Source organism: Neovison vison, chromosome 4 (genome assembly GCF_020171115.1).
Source record: "Neovison vison isolate M4711 chromosome 4, ASM_NN_V1, whole genome shotgun sequence".
In the NCBI taxonomy this organism is placed as follows: domain Eukaryota; kingdom Metazoa; phylum Chordata; class Mammalia; order Carnivora; family Mustelidae; genus Neogale; species Neogale vison.
Genome location: NC_058094.1, coordinates 216,759,160 through 216,777,012, shown reverse-complemented (window position 1 = coordinate 216,777,012; position 17,853 = coordinate 216,759,160). Strand labels below are relative to the sequence as shown.

The 17,853-nt window shown below is 40.5% G+C and overlaps 1 protein-coding gene across 3 annotated transcripts in view; it reads right to left on the bottom strand.

Moving 5' to 3' along the window:
- Positions 1 to 17,058, bottom strand: part of TTC26 (tetratricopeptide repeat domain 26) — a 44,306-nt gene extending 27,248 nt beyond the window's left edge. Inside the window, exons 1-7 of one of the 3 annotated variants that reach the window (XM_044246681.1) lie at positions 16,964 to 17,058; positions 16,331 to 16,468; positions 12,518 to 12,610; positions 10,204 to 10,318; positions 8,048 to 8,097; positions 1,130 to 1,275; positions 35 to 206 (exon numbers count right to left, since the gene is read on the bottom strand). In XM_044246681.1, coding sequence (XP_044102616.1) covers positions 35 to 206; positions 1,130 to 1,275; positions 8,048 to 8,097; positions 10,204 to 10,318; positions 12,518 to 12,610; positions 16,331 to 16,468; positions 16,964 to 16,966 — 717 coding nt within the window. In that variant the 5' untranslated portion in view covers positions 16,967 to 17,058. Of the gene's footprint in view, positions 1 to 34; positions 207 to 1,129; positions 1,276 to 2,859; positions 2,882 to 8,047; positions 8,098 to 10,203; positions 10,319 to 12,517; positions 12,611 to 16,330; positions 16,469 to 16,576; positions 16,944 to 16,963 lie in introns of those variants that run through there. The other 2 variants (XM_044246682.1, XM_044246683.1) reach the window with 2 other exon arrangements.
- Positions 17,059 to 17,853: the final 795 nt, after the last annotated feature.

Below are 17,853 nucleotides of genomic sequence, written 5' to 3'. Positions count from 1 at the left end.
TTAAATAAATTAAAAAACACATTTCCATCACTACCTCAGCTGCTTTGCCATTGTAAAGGCGAAAATGATTACAGGCCTTAAGATTGAGTGCGATGGTGCTATCAGGAATTTGCTGAAGGTAAACTGCCAGAACTTCTTGAGACACATCATAGTAATCCAACTTGTAGTAACATAGGGCCACGTATACATTGAGGGCAAGGTATTCCCTATTAGATGAAAGAATTAAGGTTAACAGTTTAAGTCTACTTCATAGTAAGGTTGTCAAACTACAAAGACTTCTTTAATGGCTCAAACTGACAGCCAGGTGAGGAGGACATGAACTTGCCTTTTGAATAAAGAAGGCAAGGTATCATCAGTGCAATATTTTTCTTTTGTATTATAGTATGTTGATGTTGTGATTTAAGTAGACAGAGAGATGACAACTAAAGGAGAACTCCTACCAGTTCATGTTAAAAAGACCAAACTAACGCATGCTCTAACTGGGCTAAACTGTAAATAAGTATGTACCAGACAAAGGACAGACACACAAAGCAAGCAGACTCAATGACTGGGAAGGGGAATGGGTGGGGTGCAGGTGAGCAAAAGGGGAGAAGGCAGGTGGATGAGATATTTTTGGGAAGTGGGAGAGATACCCAGTGGTCAGTGATAAAGTTGGAATGTTAGTTCTTCAGAATGTTTTATTTCTAATTTTGTCGGCAAGTTCCCTGCAACCTAATACAATGCTGAAATGACAAATTTAGACCATGCATTTTCAACAGGGGCCATATCATCCTCAAAGGGGTAAAGATCCTTATGAAGAAGTGGAAAATTGTACTCATTTTAAGTATAAAGCATAGATATACATTCAGTATATACATGGACATACAGTGTATCTGTGGTTTTAAAATTTCACGAGAAGGTAATGGGGTGGGGGGAAGACCAAAAAGACTCCTTGGAAGGGTGATAGTGAAATAAAAGTGGAGAAAGCCTGATCTAGAGAATAAGGAGTTCTTAATCGGATCACATTATTAGCTAAACAGATTTGAACACATGGTGATAATAGGTCGAAAGAACACTAGGTCCTCAGCCAAATCAGTTACAGAAAAAGCTAACAAAAAGAGATTTGGAGTAGCCATGAAAGGACACAGACCTGTTATCTAGCAGTATTCGCTTATAAATATCAATAGCTTCTTGGTAGTGAGATCGCATATAGTGGATTGAGGCCAAACTGAGTTGATCTTCTGTGATATCCTGAAGATTCTGATGAAAGTTCATCAACTTCTTCTCATCATTAAACTAAAATTGACAGAGGGAAAAAGACATGTAAAGATTCATGAGAGTACAGTTAATCACCACCAATGGTACAGCGATTTTAGCTCCTCCTCTTTTAGCCATTTTGGTCTCTCAGTTCTCCCTATTTTCCTTCAGTTCCTTGTCTTCTCTCCTGTCTCGCCTTCAGAGTAAGAATGAAAACAGCTTCTGGAGGCAAAGCCTTTGAGTCACAGCTAATATTAATTACTTGACCCCCCCCTTTCTATTTTTTCCACTATGTCTTTTTATCATTCTTATATGCTGTTTATAAGAGAAACATTTTAAAATATAAAGACACATTAAGGTAGAAAGTTTAAAAGTATGTAAAGACAGGGGCACTAGGGCATCTCATCTTAAGTATATAAGGAGATATAACAGACAAACACCAAACAAAAGAGAGTGGTGTAGGTATACAAACATGACGAAGTAGACTTTATGTGAAGAGAAATTTTTAGAGATAGAGACATTGCACAATGATGTTTCAGTCCACTGGTGGATAGAACAATTCTAAATTTGCATGTACTTAATGATAGAGTCTGAAAAACATGTCATGCAAAAACTGAAAGAACCAAACAGAGAGGGATAATTACACTATGAAACTTTTAAATGTCCTAAGAATAATCGTTTTCATATACTGCCTATGGATGATTTGATAAAGTTTCCATAAAGTAATTTAGAAATATCAATTAAAAGCTTTAAAAATAATATTTATTTTTAAAAATATTTTTAAAGTAATATAAAAAATATTTTAATTTAAAATTCAAATAAAATTTAAATATTTAAATTTAAATAAAAATTAAATATATTTAATTTAAATATTTAATTTAATTTAAAATAATTTAAAAATATTTATCTATTTTAGAGCGAGAGGGAATCTGTGCATGTGTATATATGTGTGTGTATACATATGGATATATATATATGTGTGTGTATGTTATATACATGGAATATAACTCAACCATGAAAAAGAATGAAATCTTGCCGTTTGGGACAAAAGGATGGATCTAGAGAGTATAATGCCAAGTAAAATAAATCAGTTAGAGAAAGTCAAATACCATATGATTTCACTCATATGTGGAATTTTTTTTTCAAAATCTTTTTTTTAAGATTTTTTTAATTTATTTGACAGAGACACACAGAGATCACAAGTAGGCAGAGAGGCAGGCAGAGAGAAGGGAGGAAGCTGGCTCCCTGCTGAGCAGAGAGCCCGATGCAGACCTTGATCCCAGGACCGTGGGATTATGACCTGAGCCAAAAGCAGAGGCTTAACCCACTGAGCCACCCAGGCGCCCACTTGTATGTGGAATTTAAGAAATAAAACAAATGAGGAGAGAGACAGGCAAACCAAGAAACAGACTCTTAATGATGGTACCAGAGGGGAGGTGGGTAGGGGGATGGATTAAATAGGTGATAGGGATTAGTAAGTATTAAAAAATTAAAAATAAACAAAGACATATACATACATATGTACAATCTGAAAGTCAAATAACTAGGAAACATTAAATTATGATACACGCATACAATGAAATGTTATAAATGCCATTTTAACACGTCCCAGTCTTGGGGCACCTGGGTGGCTCAGTGGGTTAAGCCTCTGCCTTCAGCTCAGGTCATGATCTCAGGGTCCTGGGATTGAGCCCCGAACTGGGCTCTCTGCTTGGCAGGGAGCCTGCTTCCCCCTCCTCCTCTGCCTGCTCTCTGCCTGCTTGTGATCTCTTTCTCTGTCAAAAAAATAATAAAACCTAAAAAAAAAAAAAAAAGTCACAGTCTTAAAGTCTATTTAGTGACTCAGGGATATGCTCATTGTATAAAGGTTAAGTTAAAAAAAAAAAGGCAGAATACAAAAACATATATTTGGCATAAGACTCATTCTTCAAAACAGAAAAATGAACTAAATATAAATATGTGTATAAAAATAATTATCTTTATTTATTTGAGAGAGAGAGAGCACAAGCAGGGGGAGAGGCAGAAAGAGAAGCAGACTCCCAGCTGACCAGAGAACTTGATATGGGACTCGATCCCAGGACCCCGGGATCACTACCTGAACTGAAGGCAGATGTTTAACCAATGGAGCTACCCAAGCACCCCTTTAAAATAATTATCTTAAATGGAGATATAAGATAACAAAAGACTGAAATGCAGTTTCCTTTATTATTTATTTTTTTAATTTAAATTTTAGGTAGTTAACATACAGTGCAATATTGGTTTCTGAAGCAGAATTCAGTGATTCATCACTTACTTACAACACCCAGTGCTCATAGTAATAAGTGCCCCCTTTAATGTCCATCACCCATCTAGCCCATCCTCCACCCACATCCCTCCATCAGCCCTGTTTGTTCACTATCGTTAAGAGTTTCTTTTTTTTTTTTTTAAGATTTTATTTATTTGACAGACAGAGATCACAAGTAGGCAGAGTCAGGCAGAAAGAGAGGAAGAAGCAGGCTCCTGGCTGAGCAGGGAGCCCGATGCGGGACTCGATCCCAGCACCTGGGATCATGAGCTGAACCGAAGGCAGAGGCTTAACCCACTGAGCCAACAGGCGCCCCTATTGTTGAGTTTCTTATGACTTATTTCCCTCTCTCCTTTTTTCCCCTCTTCCCCCTTCCCATATGTTCATCTGTTTTCTTTCTTAAATTCCACATATGAGTGAGATCATATGGTATTTGTCTTTCTCTATTTCACTTAGCATAATAGACTCTAGCTCCATCCATGTCATTGCAAATGGCAAGATTTCATTCTTTTTTTTTATGGCTGAGTTATAGTCCATTGTACATATACACCACATGTTCTTTATCCATGCATTAGTCGACGGACATTTGGGCTCTCTCCATAGTTTGGCTACTCTTGATAATGCTGCTATAAACACTGAGGTGCACATATTCCTTTGAATCTATATTTTTATATCCTTTGGGTAAATATCTAGAGGTGCAACTGCTGGATCATAGGGTAGTTCTATTTGTATTTGTATTTGTATTTATTTTTTTTAAATTTTTATTTTTTTTATTTATTTGACAGAGAGAGATTACAAGTAGGCAGAGAGGCAGGCAGAGAGAGAGGAGGAAGCAGGCTCCCTGCTGAGAAGAGAGCCCGATGCGGGACTCGATCCCAGGACCCTGAGATCATGACCTGAGCCGAAGGCAGTGGCTTAACCCACTGAGCCACCCAGGCGCCCCATTATATTTTTAAAAAGATTTTATGTATTGATTTGAGAGGGAGAGAGAGAGCATGAGAGGGGGGAGGGGCTGTGAGAGGGGGGAAAAGCAGACTCTCCATTGAGGGAGGAGCCTGACTGTAGGCTCTATCCCAGGACCCTGAGATCATGACCTGAGCCAAAGTCAGATGTCTAAGCAACTGAGCCACCCAGGTGCCCCTGCGTAGTTCAATTTGTAACATTTTGAGGAACCAGCATGCCATTCTCCAGAGTGGTTGCACCAGTTTGCATTTCCACCAACAGTGCAGGAGAATCCTCCCCCCACCTTTTTTTTTTTTAAGATTTTATTTATTTATTTGAAAGACAGAAATCACAAGTAGGCAGAACAGCAGGCAGAGAGAGAGGGGGAAGCAGGCTCCCTGCTGAGCAGAGAGCCCAATGGGGGGCTCGATCCCAGGACTCTGGGATCATGACCTGAGCTGAAGGCAGAGGCTTAACCGCTGAGCCACCCAGGCGCCCCCCCCCTTTTTGAAAAGATTTTATTTATTTATTTGACAGACAGAGATCACAAGTAGGCAGAGAGAGAGAGAGAGAGGAGGAAGGGGGCTCCCCGCTAAGCAGAGAGCCCGATGCAGGGCTCGATCCCAGGATCCTGGGATCATGACCTGAGCCAAAGGCAGAGGCTCCAACCCACTGAGCCACCCAGGCACCCCGAGAATTCCCCTTTCTTTGCATCCTCACCAAGCCCTGTTGTTTCTTATGTTGTTAATTTTAGCCATCCTGACATGTGAGATGGTATCTCATCATGGTTTTGATTTATATTTCCTTGATGATGAGTGATGCTGAGCATCTTTTCATGTGTCTGTTAGCCATTTGGGTATCTTTTCTGTAAAAGTGTCTATTCATGTCTTCTGCCCATTTCTCATTTGGGTTGTTTTTTGGGTATGGAGTTTGATTAAGCTCTTTGTAGATTTTGCAAATATTTTCTCCTATACTGTAGGCTGCCTTTTAGTTTTGTTGACTGTTTCCTTTGCTGTAGAAACTTTTTTATCTTGATGAAGTCCCAATAGTTCACTTTGGCTTTTGTTTTTCTTGCCTCAGGAGAGGAATCTAGCAAGAAGTTGCTATGGCTGAGGTAAAAAAGGTTGCTGCCTATATTCTCCTCAAGGATCACGATGGTTTCCTGCCTCACATTAAGGTCTTTCACCCACTTTGAATTTATTTTTGCGTTTGGTTTAAGAAAGTGGTCTAGTTTCATTCTTCTGCATGATGCTGTCCAGTTTTTCCAACACCATTTGAAGAGAATGACTTTTTTCAATTGGATATTCTTTGCTGCTTTGCCAAATATTAGTTGACCATACAATTATGGGTCCATTTCTAGGTTCTCTATTCTGTTCCACTGATCTATGTGTCTGTTTTTGTTCCCATACCATACTGTCTTGATCACCATAGCTTTGTAATAAAGCTTGAAATCTGGAATCATGATGCCTTCAAGTTTGTTGTTCTTTTTCAGAATTGCTTTGGCTATTCAGGGTGTTTTGTGGTTCCATACAAATTTTAGGACTATTTGTTCTAGCTCTGTGAAAAATGCTGGTGGTATTTTGATGGGGATTGCATCAAATGTGTAGATGACTTTGGGTAGTACAGACACTTTAACAATGTTTGTTCTTCCAATCCATGAGCATGGAACGCTTTTCCACTTCTTTGTGCCTTCTTCAATTTCTTTCGTAAGTGCTCTATAGTTTCCAGAGTACAGATGTTTTATTTCTTTAGTTAGATTTACTCCTAGGTATCTTATTGTTTTTGACATAATTGCAAATGGGATTGATTCCTTAATTTCTTTGGTGTATAGAAATGCCAACAGATTTTTGCACATTGACTTTATATCCTATGATTTTGCTGAACTCATGTATCAGTTCTAGCAATTGTTTGGCAGAGTCTTTCGGGTTTTCTTTTATGTAGAGTATCATGTCATCTGCAAATAGTGAAAGTTTCACTTCTCCCTTGCCAGTGTGGATGTCTTTTATTCTTTTTGTTGTCTGACTGCTGAGGCTAAGACTTCCAGTACCATGTTAATTAGTAATGGTAAGAGTGGACATCCTTTTCTTGTTCCTGATCATAGAGGAAAGGGTCTCAATTTTTCCCTACTGAGGATAGTATTAGCTGTGGGTCTTTTGTATATGGCCTTTATGATGTTGAGCTTTGTTCTATCTATTCCTACTTTGTTGAGTCTTTTTTTTAATCAAGAAAGGATGCTATATTTTGTCAAATGCTTTTTCTGTATCTATTGACAGGATCATACGGTTTTTATCCTTTTATTAATAAATCGTATCACATTGATTGATTTACAAATATTGAACCACCCTTGTAGCCCAGGAATAAATCCCACTGGATGGTGGCGAATAATTCTTTTAATGTACTATTAAATTCAATTTATTAGCATTTTATTGAGAATTTTTGCATTTATGTCCATTAGGGATATTGGCCTGTAATTCTCCTTTTTAGTGGGTGTAGATTTTATTTTCTCTTTCAACTTTTGCTTACTTATATTTTATTTAATAGAATTAATGTGTAACTTCTATAATATGGAAAATTATTTTTAAGAAACCATTTTATGGTGATGACCAAAATTACTGCTATAAGCCAGGGGTGCCTGATTGATTCAGAAGGTACAGAATGTGACTCTTGATCTTGGGATCATGAGTTCTAGCCCCACTGAGTGTAGAGCTTACTACAAAAAAAGAAAAGAAAATTTGGGGTGCCTTGGTGGCTCAGTTGGAAGAACCTGTGACTCTTGATCGCAGGGTTGTGAGTTCGAGTCTCCTGTTGGGTACAGAGATTTACTTAAATGAATAAACAAAAACTTAGAAAGGGGGTACCTGAGTGGCTCAGTCAGTTAAGCATCTGACTCTTGATTTCAGCTCAGGTCATGACCTCAGGGTTGTGAGATCGAGCCCTGCATCAGGCTCCACACCGGATATGGAGCCTGCTCGAGATGCTCTCTCTCACTCCTCACCCTACGCTAGTGTGTTTTCTCTCTTAAAAACAAAACAAAACAAAACTTGCTGCTATAAGGCAATTCTGAAAAGTGTGTGTTTCTAGGAGTTAAGATAAGGTGTCTTAGAGTCTGCTTCCAAGAGACAATAGGATCGTTGAAACAAACTAATCTGAAATTACTACTACTTAAAAAGAACTCAAATCTGGGACGCCTGGGTGGCTCAGTTGGTTGGACGACTGCCTTCGGCTCAGGGCGTGATCCTGGAGTCCCGGGATCGAGTCCCGCATCAGGCTCCCAGCTCCATGGGGAGTCTGCTTCGCTCTCTGACCTTCTCCTCGCTCGTGCTCTCTCTCACTGTCTCTCTCTCTCAAATAAATAAATAAAATCTTTAAAAAAAAAAAAAAAAAAAAAAAAAAGAACTCAAATCTAACATCTCTTATTAGTAAAGAACACTCAGAAAAGAAAATCCTATAAAGTCAATACCTATATTCTACTTGTTCTAGAAATACTAATAAGCATTTCTAGTTCATTATCTTTCACCATTGTTCTTAATAAGAAGTATGAAAAAATATTTTAAAACAAAAAATGTAATATGAGAACATAAATACCTTATGAGCCAAGTGGAAAAGGAGGCGGTTTTGAAGTCGGCTTTTTGGAGCTGTAAAAAAGACGTTCAAGCTGCTATTAATTGTCTATGGCACTTAGTCCTTTACAAGAATAATATGAGACTCAGATAATCTTCCCAAATCCTTATCTATGTGAGCCTGATATGTCCCGACTATAATACATATTATTTTCATCTGGTCTCTACCTGCAGAAGCAGCAACTGCATCAGGAACCAGAAAACAAAAGTTCTCTCCTTCCCCAGCACTTGTTCTACTCGCGTCTATCATGGTGACCCACAGCACAGGACGCCACCCACACAGTTCTGGTAGCGGCCCACCACCACGCTACTCACACACTGACCAAACACTGGAAATAAAGTTATATTTATCCCAATTCATGTAGAAATCCCTGTCATTCAGCTGTTCTTCCAAGTATTCTTTGTCAATTCCTTCTGAAATCTCCTTTTCTACAGTTATACAGCCATATTTTCTTAGATACTAGCTCAATCTCTACTCCACAGATCTTCGAGCGTGATCATCGGCCACAGTTAAACACTCAACCAGATGAAAAGGTTAACACTTTTCAAGTTCCAAATCCTGTTTGCACTGCTGAAGAATTTTCCTAATTCTGGATGCCTAACCTTACATTTTTTAAAAATATATTTTATTTATTTATTTATTTGAGAGACAGAGATCACAAGCAGGCAAAGAGGCAGGCAGAGAGAAAGGAGGAAGCAAGCCCCCCCACCCCCGCACTGAGCAGAGAGCCCAACATGGGGCTTGATCCCAGGACCCTGGGATCATGACCTGAGCAGAAGGCAGAGGCTTTAACCCACTGAGCACCCAGGCGCCCCCATTTATTTATTTATTTTTCTTACAGAAAAAACCTCATACTTCAAAGCATAAAAAAGAAAAAAAATTATATGGCAAGATAGGTAGCTACCCTGATCACTTTTGTGTGTCTGATACTGTTCTAGGCACAGACACAGTCTAGAAACATAAGAAAAATAAGTAACTTACATGCCTATATAACTAGATTAAGAAAAACTATATCAGAACACAGGACACAGTTTGGGTACAAATCAAGAAAGGGTCCAAGTTTCATGTGATCCCTGAATTTGAACTGGAACAGTTCCTAAATATGTATGAATCTGTTAATTCTCTAAGAATTCTATCCTGGAATATATTCTTCCCTAACAAATTTCCTAACAAACATTCCCTTGCCAGTTTCTCTACATTTCTTTGAATTTAATTTGATGCACACTCTCATTATTCTTAATCCTCCCTCCCTTGTTTCTCTTTGCCCTGTTTTGTTTTTTTTTTTAAACTTTTTTTTTTTTTTTAAATTTTATTTATTTATTTGACAGAGAGAGATCACAAGTAGACAGAGAGGCAGGCAGAGAGAGAGAGAGAGAGAGAGAGAGAGGGAAGCAGGCTCCCTGCTGAGCAGAGCCTGATGCGGGACTCGATCCCAGGACCCTGAGATCATGACCTGAGCCGAAGGCAGCGGCTTAACCCACTGAGCCACCCAGGCGCCCCTCTTTGCCCTGTTCTTATTTGCAAGTTGATGTCCAGTTCTTAGACAGCTGTCAGGACATGTAAAGCAAACGACAACTAGTCTGGATTTTTCAAGCAGAAATTACTTGGTTTCTCATTCAGAAGCAGGGAAAATAGCTATAAAATCCACATCCCTAGGGCTTAGACAGCTACCTCCAACTCCTACAACAGCATGAATATCCTACACCATGAGGGGGCCTAAGAAAGAGAACTTGCTCTTTTGCTTCTCTCATTCTGTTTATCTGTTGTAGCTTCTGGGAAGGTGGGGTGGGGAGAGAAAGCAGCACAGAGATTAACGCTCTCTTTAAATGTAAAATTGCTCAGATTCAATGTTCTTTGAAGATTAAATTTATTTTTTAGTTTTTTAAAAAATTTTATTTTGAAGTAATTTCTACACCCAACATGGGGCTTGAACTTACAAACCCCAAGATCAAGAGTCACATGCTCTACCAAGTGAGCCAGCCAGGTGTCCCTATTTTCTAGTTTTCTAATTATACTTGGTTTTTCCTCAGTTAAAAAAAAGGAATTAAATATGTTTTAAAATCTCCGAAATAACTCCTACCATTAGTGACAAATACTGTATATTAAAGGGGCCATTTTACCTTTAAATCCAGCGGCTTCAGCTTGTTTATACATTCCAAGAAAAAAGTAGGTACAGGCTAGGTTCACCCAGACTTCAGGATTGCAATTTTCCTCTTTTGTCGCATTTTCATATTCCTGAAATATATATTAAGCAGGATCTCACTTCAGCAGTAAAGCAATCAAGGACCCATTCCTCTATAATGGAACAGAATTTCTTACGGAGATTGGGCAACTTCACATTTAGGGAATCCTGTAAGCTCCACTATCCTGTACCTTTAAGGTTAAATACTAAAGTTACAAATCAATTCTACCCATGGTGGGTGGGGGAGTGGGGCTGTTGTCCACAAAACCTTTTTTTTTTTTTTTTTTAAGATTTACTTATTTATTTGAGAAAGAGAGAGAGAGAGCGCGCGATGCACACCCAGGGGGAAGGGCAAAAGGAGAAGAGAATCAAGCAGACAGCAAACTGAGTGCAGAGCTGGACGCTGGGCTCGATCTCACAACCCTGAGATCATGACCTGAAACAAAGCCTGACCCTTAACTGACTGCACCACCCAGGCACCTGTTTTCCACGTTGAACTTGTTCCCGCCCCCTCTTTTAACAGTGATATGGGCTAATAAACTGCAGAAATGAAAAGTAACTGAAATATTTTATTTTTGCTAACTTAAAAAGATAAACAAGGAGTGCCTGAGTGGCTCAGTCAGTTAAACCTCCAATTTTTGGTTTTGGGATGGAGCCCCGCATCTGGCTTTGAGCTCAGTATGGAGCCTGCTTAGAATTCTCTCTCCTTCTCCCTCTCCACCCCATCCCCTCAAATAAATAAATAAAAGCTTAAAAAAAAAAAAAAAAAGGAGGTATGCCTGGGTGGCTCAGTCATTAAGCGTCTGCCTTCGGCTGGAGTCATGATCCCAGGATCCTAGGATCGAGCCCCAAGTTGGGCTCTCTGCTCACAGGGAGTTTGCTTCCTTCTTCCTCTCCTCCCTGTTTATGCTCTCTCTCACTATTTCTCTCTCTCTCAGATAAATAAACAAAATCTTTACTTCTTAAAGTTTTAAAAAGATTTTATTTATTTATTTGACAAAGAGAGTGAGGGTGCAGGTAGAGGAAGAGGGAGAAGCAGGCTCCCTATGGAGCTAGGAGTCCCATGCGGGGCTCCATCCCAGGACCCTGGGACCATGACCTGAGCTGAAGGCAGACGCTTAAGTGACTGAGCCACCCAGGCACCCCATAAACAAAATCTTTAAAAAAAATTTTTTTTAATTAAAGAAAAAAAGGAAAGCAGGATACCTCACAAGAAATGCATAGGTTCATTTAACTTAAAATCTAATAACCTTAATATACTACAAATATCACTTCATTCTAATTGTTTTCTGGCTTTATTTATTTGGCTTTACATTTTAAAAAGACATTTTCTTCCTACCAAGAACACCTTCTGAGATTCCCTTTGTCAACTATGTTTTCCATATATTCTTATTATTTACCAGTCCATACCAAATAGCTTTGTTTCTTTTTCTTACTACATTGGGGCTCTCTCCTCTATATCTTTCACAAATTCTACCAGCTTCTATTCTGTCCTCACATCTTCTCTTTGCCCTCACAGATTTTGCTGTTTTTGCTCTGCGTCATACCTCCTCATTACGTGATCTTGAACACTTTCATTTTGTTTATGCATGCTCTATAAATATCCTTGGATTACAGTTGGGGGTAAGGATACGTGGAAATGTTTAAACAACTTCATCTATGCTTTAAAAACTGTTGGACAAAAGGGAACTATAATTTTATCTAGATTCATATTCCTATAGGTTGCTCATTACATAGGTGCTGTTTACAACAACAAAGAAAAACAACTTTCAAAACTCAACTTGCACAAATATAAAGATAACATTTCCTATGCATAAAATTAATCAAGCAAAATAAAAATGAACTTCTTTTGAGAAAAGCATCATGGAAATTTTGTCAAGAAGGTTTATTTCTCTTCTTCTGAAAATTTCCCCAAGAAATGCTAATATTAATATTTTGAACAATATCATTAGTATATATCTAAAAGCAAAGAGTAAACAAGATATATATGATATTGATATATATGTATATATCTATATATATATTTGAACTTATAGAGAAGATTTCTGAAGCAATACATCAAACAAGAGCCAGTGGTTGCCTCTGTTAACAAAGAAATAGGATTGTGGAAGGCAAAGACGTGATGTTTTACTTTTTACTTTGTTCCCTTCTGCATTGTTTGAATTTTACCAGGAGCACGGATCATTATAATACAAAGCTTAATAACTTTTTCAAAATCCTTGTGTTGCAATTTTTTTTTTTTTTAAACTAACCTCCAAAGCTCTCTTGTAGTCACCCAGGTGAAAAGCACAGTATCCAATCCACAGATTAGTATCCTCTTCTTGTTCCCCAACGTGACGTTTGAACTTCAGGTTAAAATTTCAGAAAGAAAGAGAGTGAGAGAGAGAGGGGGAAGAAAGAAAGAAAGAAAGGGGGGGTAGAAAGGGAGGGTGGAAGGGAGGGAGGAGGGAGGGAGGAAAGGAAGAAAGAAAGAAAGAAGGAGGGAAGGAAAAAAGAAAAAAGGAGGGAGGGAGGACGGGAGGGAGGGAAGGAAAGACAGACTTTGAATAAACCATCTATTTAAAAAAACTGCTATGTTGGGGCACCTGGTTGGCTCAGTCAGTGGAGTGTGTGACTCTTGATCTTGGAGTTGTGAGTTTGCATCCCACACTGGATGTAGAGATTACTTAAAAATAAATTTTTTTTAAAAATTAAAAACAAACAAACAACACCGCTATGTTAAACTACTGATAAATCAGCAAGGAAATTGCAAGTAACAGAAGTAAGACAATACTGTTTAATTAAGCCTATACCTAGGGAACTCAGCACAATTACTGCCCCCCCAAACTTTTTTTTAAATAGACGCCACACGCAGTGTGGACCCCAACTTGAACTCATGGGGCTTGAAATCATGACCCTGCAATCAAGACCTGAGATCGAGTCTGATGATTAACTGACTGAGTCATCCAGGCGCCCCAGCACAATTTCCTTCTAATTGTCACAGAAACATTTATTTTTTTTGCTTGCTGCAAAAACTAACAGAATATACATTCCACTTATTCCAGAAAGTATCATCAAATGCTGGAAGAATGGCTGCTGCAGAGCAACTGAAACAGGCTATCCTGAAACAATGTATGTAACTGTACTGATGGTCTCAACTCTTTTCAATGTTAGGAATGAAAAGAATTTCAATGTTTGCATTGTACATTACTCAAGAAAACTATAGCACAGACAGATTATTTCTTAGATATTCACAAGATGAAAAATCTAGTTCACTTAATATTTCCAGTTGAAAGAAACATCTATTTTCAAATATTTCACCTTTGTTTTCCTGGATTAACGGACATCTTATTCCAGAAAGTATTTAAGAGTTATCCCCATAACAATTCCGGGGGCTATTAAGAAACTCAAGATTTATGCAAAGTTTCTGATGCCAATCACCTGAAGGTTTGAGAGATTAAGCAATGAACTCAAGACCACCACAGCCAGGGAGGGCAGTAGCAGGGACCACCACAGTCCACTGATTCCATCACCTGTGTTCTCACCCTCCATGCTCTACTGCCTTCCAACGCACACATCAAACCTGTCCCATTAGCGCACACATACATTTATTCATAGGTACCTTTCACTGAGAATAAGCCATTAAATCATTCTGTTACTCTTAAATAGGCTTACCAGGGCCTATAAGAATTACGGATATTGAGAAGACTGGCCTCATTTATGTCCATTGTGAAAAAATATGCCAGCCAACAGAAGTCCTGCTTTGGAAGAAAGCGATGAGGCCTTGAAGGAGGAGTTTGAACTCCCATAATAAGGTGAGAGTTTTCCATTCTACAGGCTGATACACAAAAAACTGGTTAAAAAGAAAATTAAGTGGGAGGATGCCTAGGTGGCGCGGTTATTAAGCATCTGCCTTCAGCCCAGGGTCCTGGGATCGAGCCCCACATCGGGCTCCCTGCTTGGCAGGAAGCCTGCTTCTCCCTCTCCCACGCCCCCTGCTTGTGTTTCCTCTCTCACTGTCTCTCTGTCAAATAAATAAATAAAATCTTTAAAAAAAAATTAAATAGGGAGTGAACACCTATTTATAGAGCTTTCCTACAGAACACTAGTGCCTTGACTGTTACAAGATGAAGACAACCATTAATACTTCCTGCTCTAGGATAAGAACTTACTCCTGAAGTTAACACCATAACATTACAAGTCTTCCTTACACAAAACACTGTGGATCTGAGGACAGTGCCTTAAGTCTGAAGAAATTCTTATTCGAAGTCTCCCTGAATTTGCTTCAGGAATTGCCTGGAACCACAGGAAAGCTCATGAGGCCCCCCGCCCCCAAAGCACAGCAGTACCCATTCCTATTCCCGTACACCATGGCTCTTTAACCACCTAAATAAGCACAGAACAGAGCCTCCCTGATAACTTAAAAGCAGTGTGGGATTACATAGTAAGGAAAATGTGGTCATCGTCTCAAAGAAAAGAGAGAAGAGAAAGGGGACTGATACAAATTAGACATATAACTACGACTTAGTCCACTGATTTACAGAGCTAGAAGGTCTTTCCAAGTCAACTTCCCCACTTTATTTATTTCTTTAAGATTTTATTTATTTATTTATTTGAGAGAGTGAGGAAGCGTGTGCACGCGACCATGAGTTGGGAGGGGGCAAAGGAGGGGAAACTCCCTGTCAAGCAGGAAGTCCAACACGGGGTTCCATCCCAGGACCCTGAGATCATGACCTGAGCCAAAGGCAGACTCTTAACCGACTGAGCCACCCAGGCGCCCCCAACTTCCCCACTTTTTTTTTTTTTAAAGATTTTATTTATTCATTTGACAGAGAGAGGGATCACAAGTAGGCAGAGAGGCAGGCAGAGAGGAGGAAGCAGGCTCCCCACCGAGCAGAGAGCCCGATGCGGGACTCGATCCCAGGACCCTGAGATCACGACCCGAGCCGAAGGCAGTGGCTTAACCCACTGAGCCACCCAGGCGCCCACTTTGAAGATGAGAATGCTGACACCCAAAAAGTCAAACAAAGTTCTCGATAGCAGAGCTAATGAGAAACAGAAGACTGTACATGGAAGATTGAGGAATATATAAAACTAATTAAAACAATTATTATTGATAGATTACAGGTACTGATAGAATACTTATAGCCAGAGTAGTGCTTTGGAGAAATGACTGGCACCACACAACCAGATTGTCCTGTCAAAACTCTTCTCTTCGTTCCTTGGTGTGCCCCTTCATCCTCCAACAACGTGTGATTCCCACAAGGCAGCTTCTCAAAGCATAGTATCCTTGGATCACCTACATCAGAAGCACTTGGGCCACTTGTCAAAAATGCAGGTTCCTGAGCACCATTGTAGACCGATTTGGAAAGAATGAGAATCCCTAATGATTATTAAAATATACATTTTAATAAGCAGCCTAGGTGGTCCTGATGTGTATCAGAAGTTGAGAACTACTGCCATAGAGATTTGAAGTATTTTCTGAAGAAACAGTGTTCTAGACAAGAAGCATGAAGCATGGTGGTATTATATAAATGATCCAGACTTTATAACATATAATAGGAATCAACATAAGTTGGTCAGCACTCGGGATAGCATCAGTTTACTGTGTGAACTGATGCTATTTTAAATGTCCCGCCATAGTTTTAGCTGAATTCACCGTAGTGGGACTAGACGTAACCCAAAGTGTCCTTCAAGAAGTAAGTCTGTCTTCTTAGTCCATCTTTTTTTTTTTTTTTTAAAGATTTTATTTACTTATTTGACAGAGATCACAAGTAGGCAGAGATGCAGGCGGGGGGTGGGGGGGGGAAGCAGGCTCCCTGCTGAGCAGAGAGCCGGGTGAGGGACTCGATCCCAGGACCTGAGATCATGACCTGAGCCGAAGGCAGAGGCTTTAACCCACTGAGCCACCCAGGCGCCCCTTCTTAGTTCATCTTTAATCAGGTCTATCATTAACACGGAATCAGCAGTCTGTGCCTGACTAGATTTACCCGAAGTCCCCCCGACCCCCTCCAAAGCGCCCACCAGTTCCAAGAGCACAACAACCGGCATTCGCCCTTTAAGAAGCAACCTTCTTTGCACATTACCTCCAGTAAGGTAATAGCTCCAGTGAAATCTCTTAGCGAAAGTAGTTCCTCTAGTTTCGGAATCTTCCTCCCTTTCTTCTTTCTTTTGTCGGTGTGCGGTAGGTCCCCGCCTACAGCGGGTTTGGCCCTTGAGAGCATCTGTGAAGGAAGCAACGAAGGCAGCTGTGTTATCGAACTCCGACCGTCAGTTTTAAACTTGGGGAGCGACAGCCCCAGAATCTGCAAGTCAAACTTTTACCAACGAACCTCAGGGAAACCCGTTCAAGCTCTCGGTATCACGTATTTTACCGAAAGGGCCGTCACCCTGCACTTGAGCGGAACCCAACCGCTACCACACCTAATCTTCTTTATCAATTCATTCGCGCGGGCTAAGCGAGGCTTTCGCGCAGCTTCTGTCATCTCCGCCTTTTCTCGATCTGCTTTCCACCCCCGTGCGGAGAAACGGAGAAGCAGAGGGAAGAAAGCTTCGAGGTGTTTACAGTTGCATCCCGGTCTCCCGTGAGAACCGGGGTAAGGCGGGGAAAGCATCCTCCGCTGACACTCCTAGACTTCACCCCGACGTGTGCTGGGAACCTCCGATCTCCGGTCTTAGGTTCCACTCAAGGTTCTCCCTCACTGTTCAGAGCCACTAACCATCTTGGCGTTGGTTCGGGGAGCCCCTTCCCGGGACCGACAGACAGGAGAGGCCCAGCCTCAACGCCTCATGGCAGGCACACAGCTCTCTTCGTCTCCACGGCAACCCTGCGTGGGTGGGGTTTGGTTCGTCCACCAGAAGCGCTCTCAGGAGAACCGGTGCCCGCGGCTATTTGGTTCCGCCTGACTCCGTCGCTGAAGCAGTGGAAGTTCTTCTCTTTAAGGAGGAGAGGCGTCTTTCCGGGTTCTGGGAGGGAAAGTTTGTTTCTCCTTACGGGCTTACTTTAAGAAAAAACGAATCCGAACGGCATTCTTTTTTCAAATACGAATTCCCGGGGAAAGTCATTTTGAAGGACCACTTCCGATTTGGACCGCGTTGGGCTCCATAGCAACACCCGGCGCTGACTGGCACGTGATCCTGGGCCACGGGACTCCGAGAAGCTTAGAAAATATCGCTGAACTGAGCAGTTGGCATTTATGGGCGGGAGTTCACCAAAATACAATTCCTTATCTACCTACGTAAACATATAAGGAACTGTAGTAAATATATGTTGATTGGTCGACTTAATTTATCGACTTTATTCCTGAACCGCGTTCATACGGTTGCAGGAGGATGAAACCATCGCATCGTGGAATGTTAGAGCTGGAAGGAATCTTAAAGGACATGCAGTCCGAACTTTGTAACCCGACCGAACGAGAGCTCGTCCACCCGACGGGCAGCAAGCCAGGAACAACTGACACGGAGCTTCTGCAGAAGTGAAGAAAGGCTATTTATTGATGGGGCGCCACCCCGAAGAAGGAGGGAATTGATGCTCCAAAGTCCCCAACTCCACAGTGGCTTACAAGCAGGGGTTTTTTAAAGGGCGAGAATCCAGGGTAAGGGTCTCAGG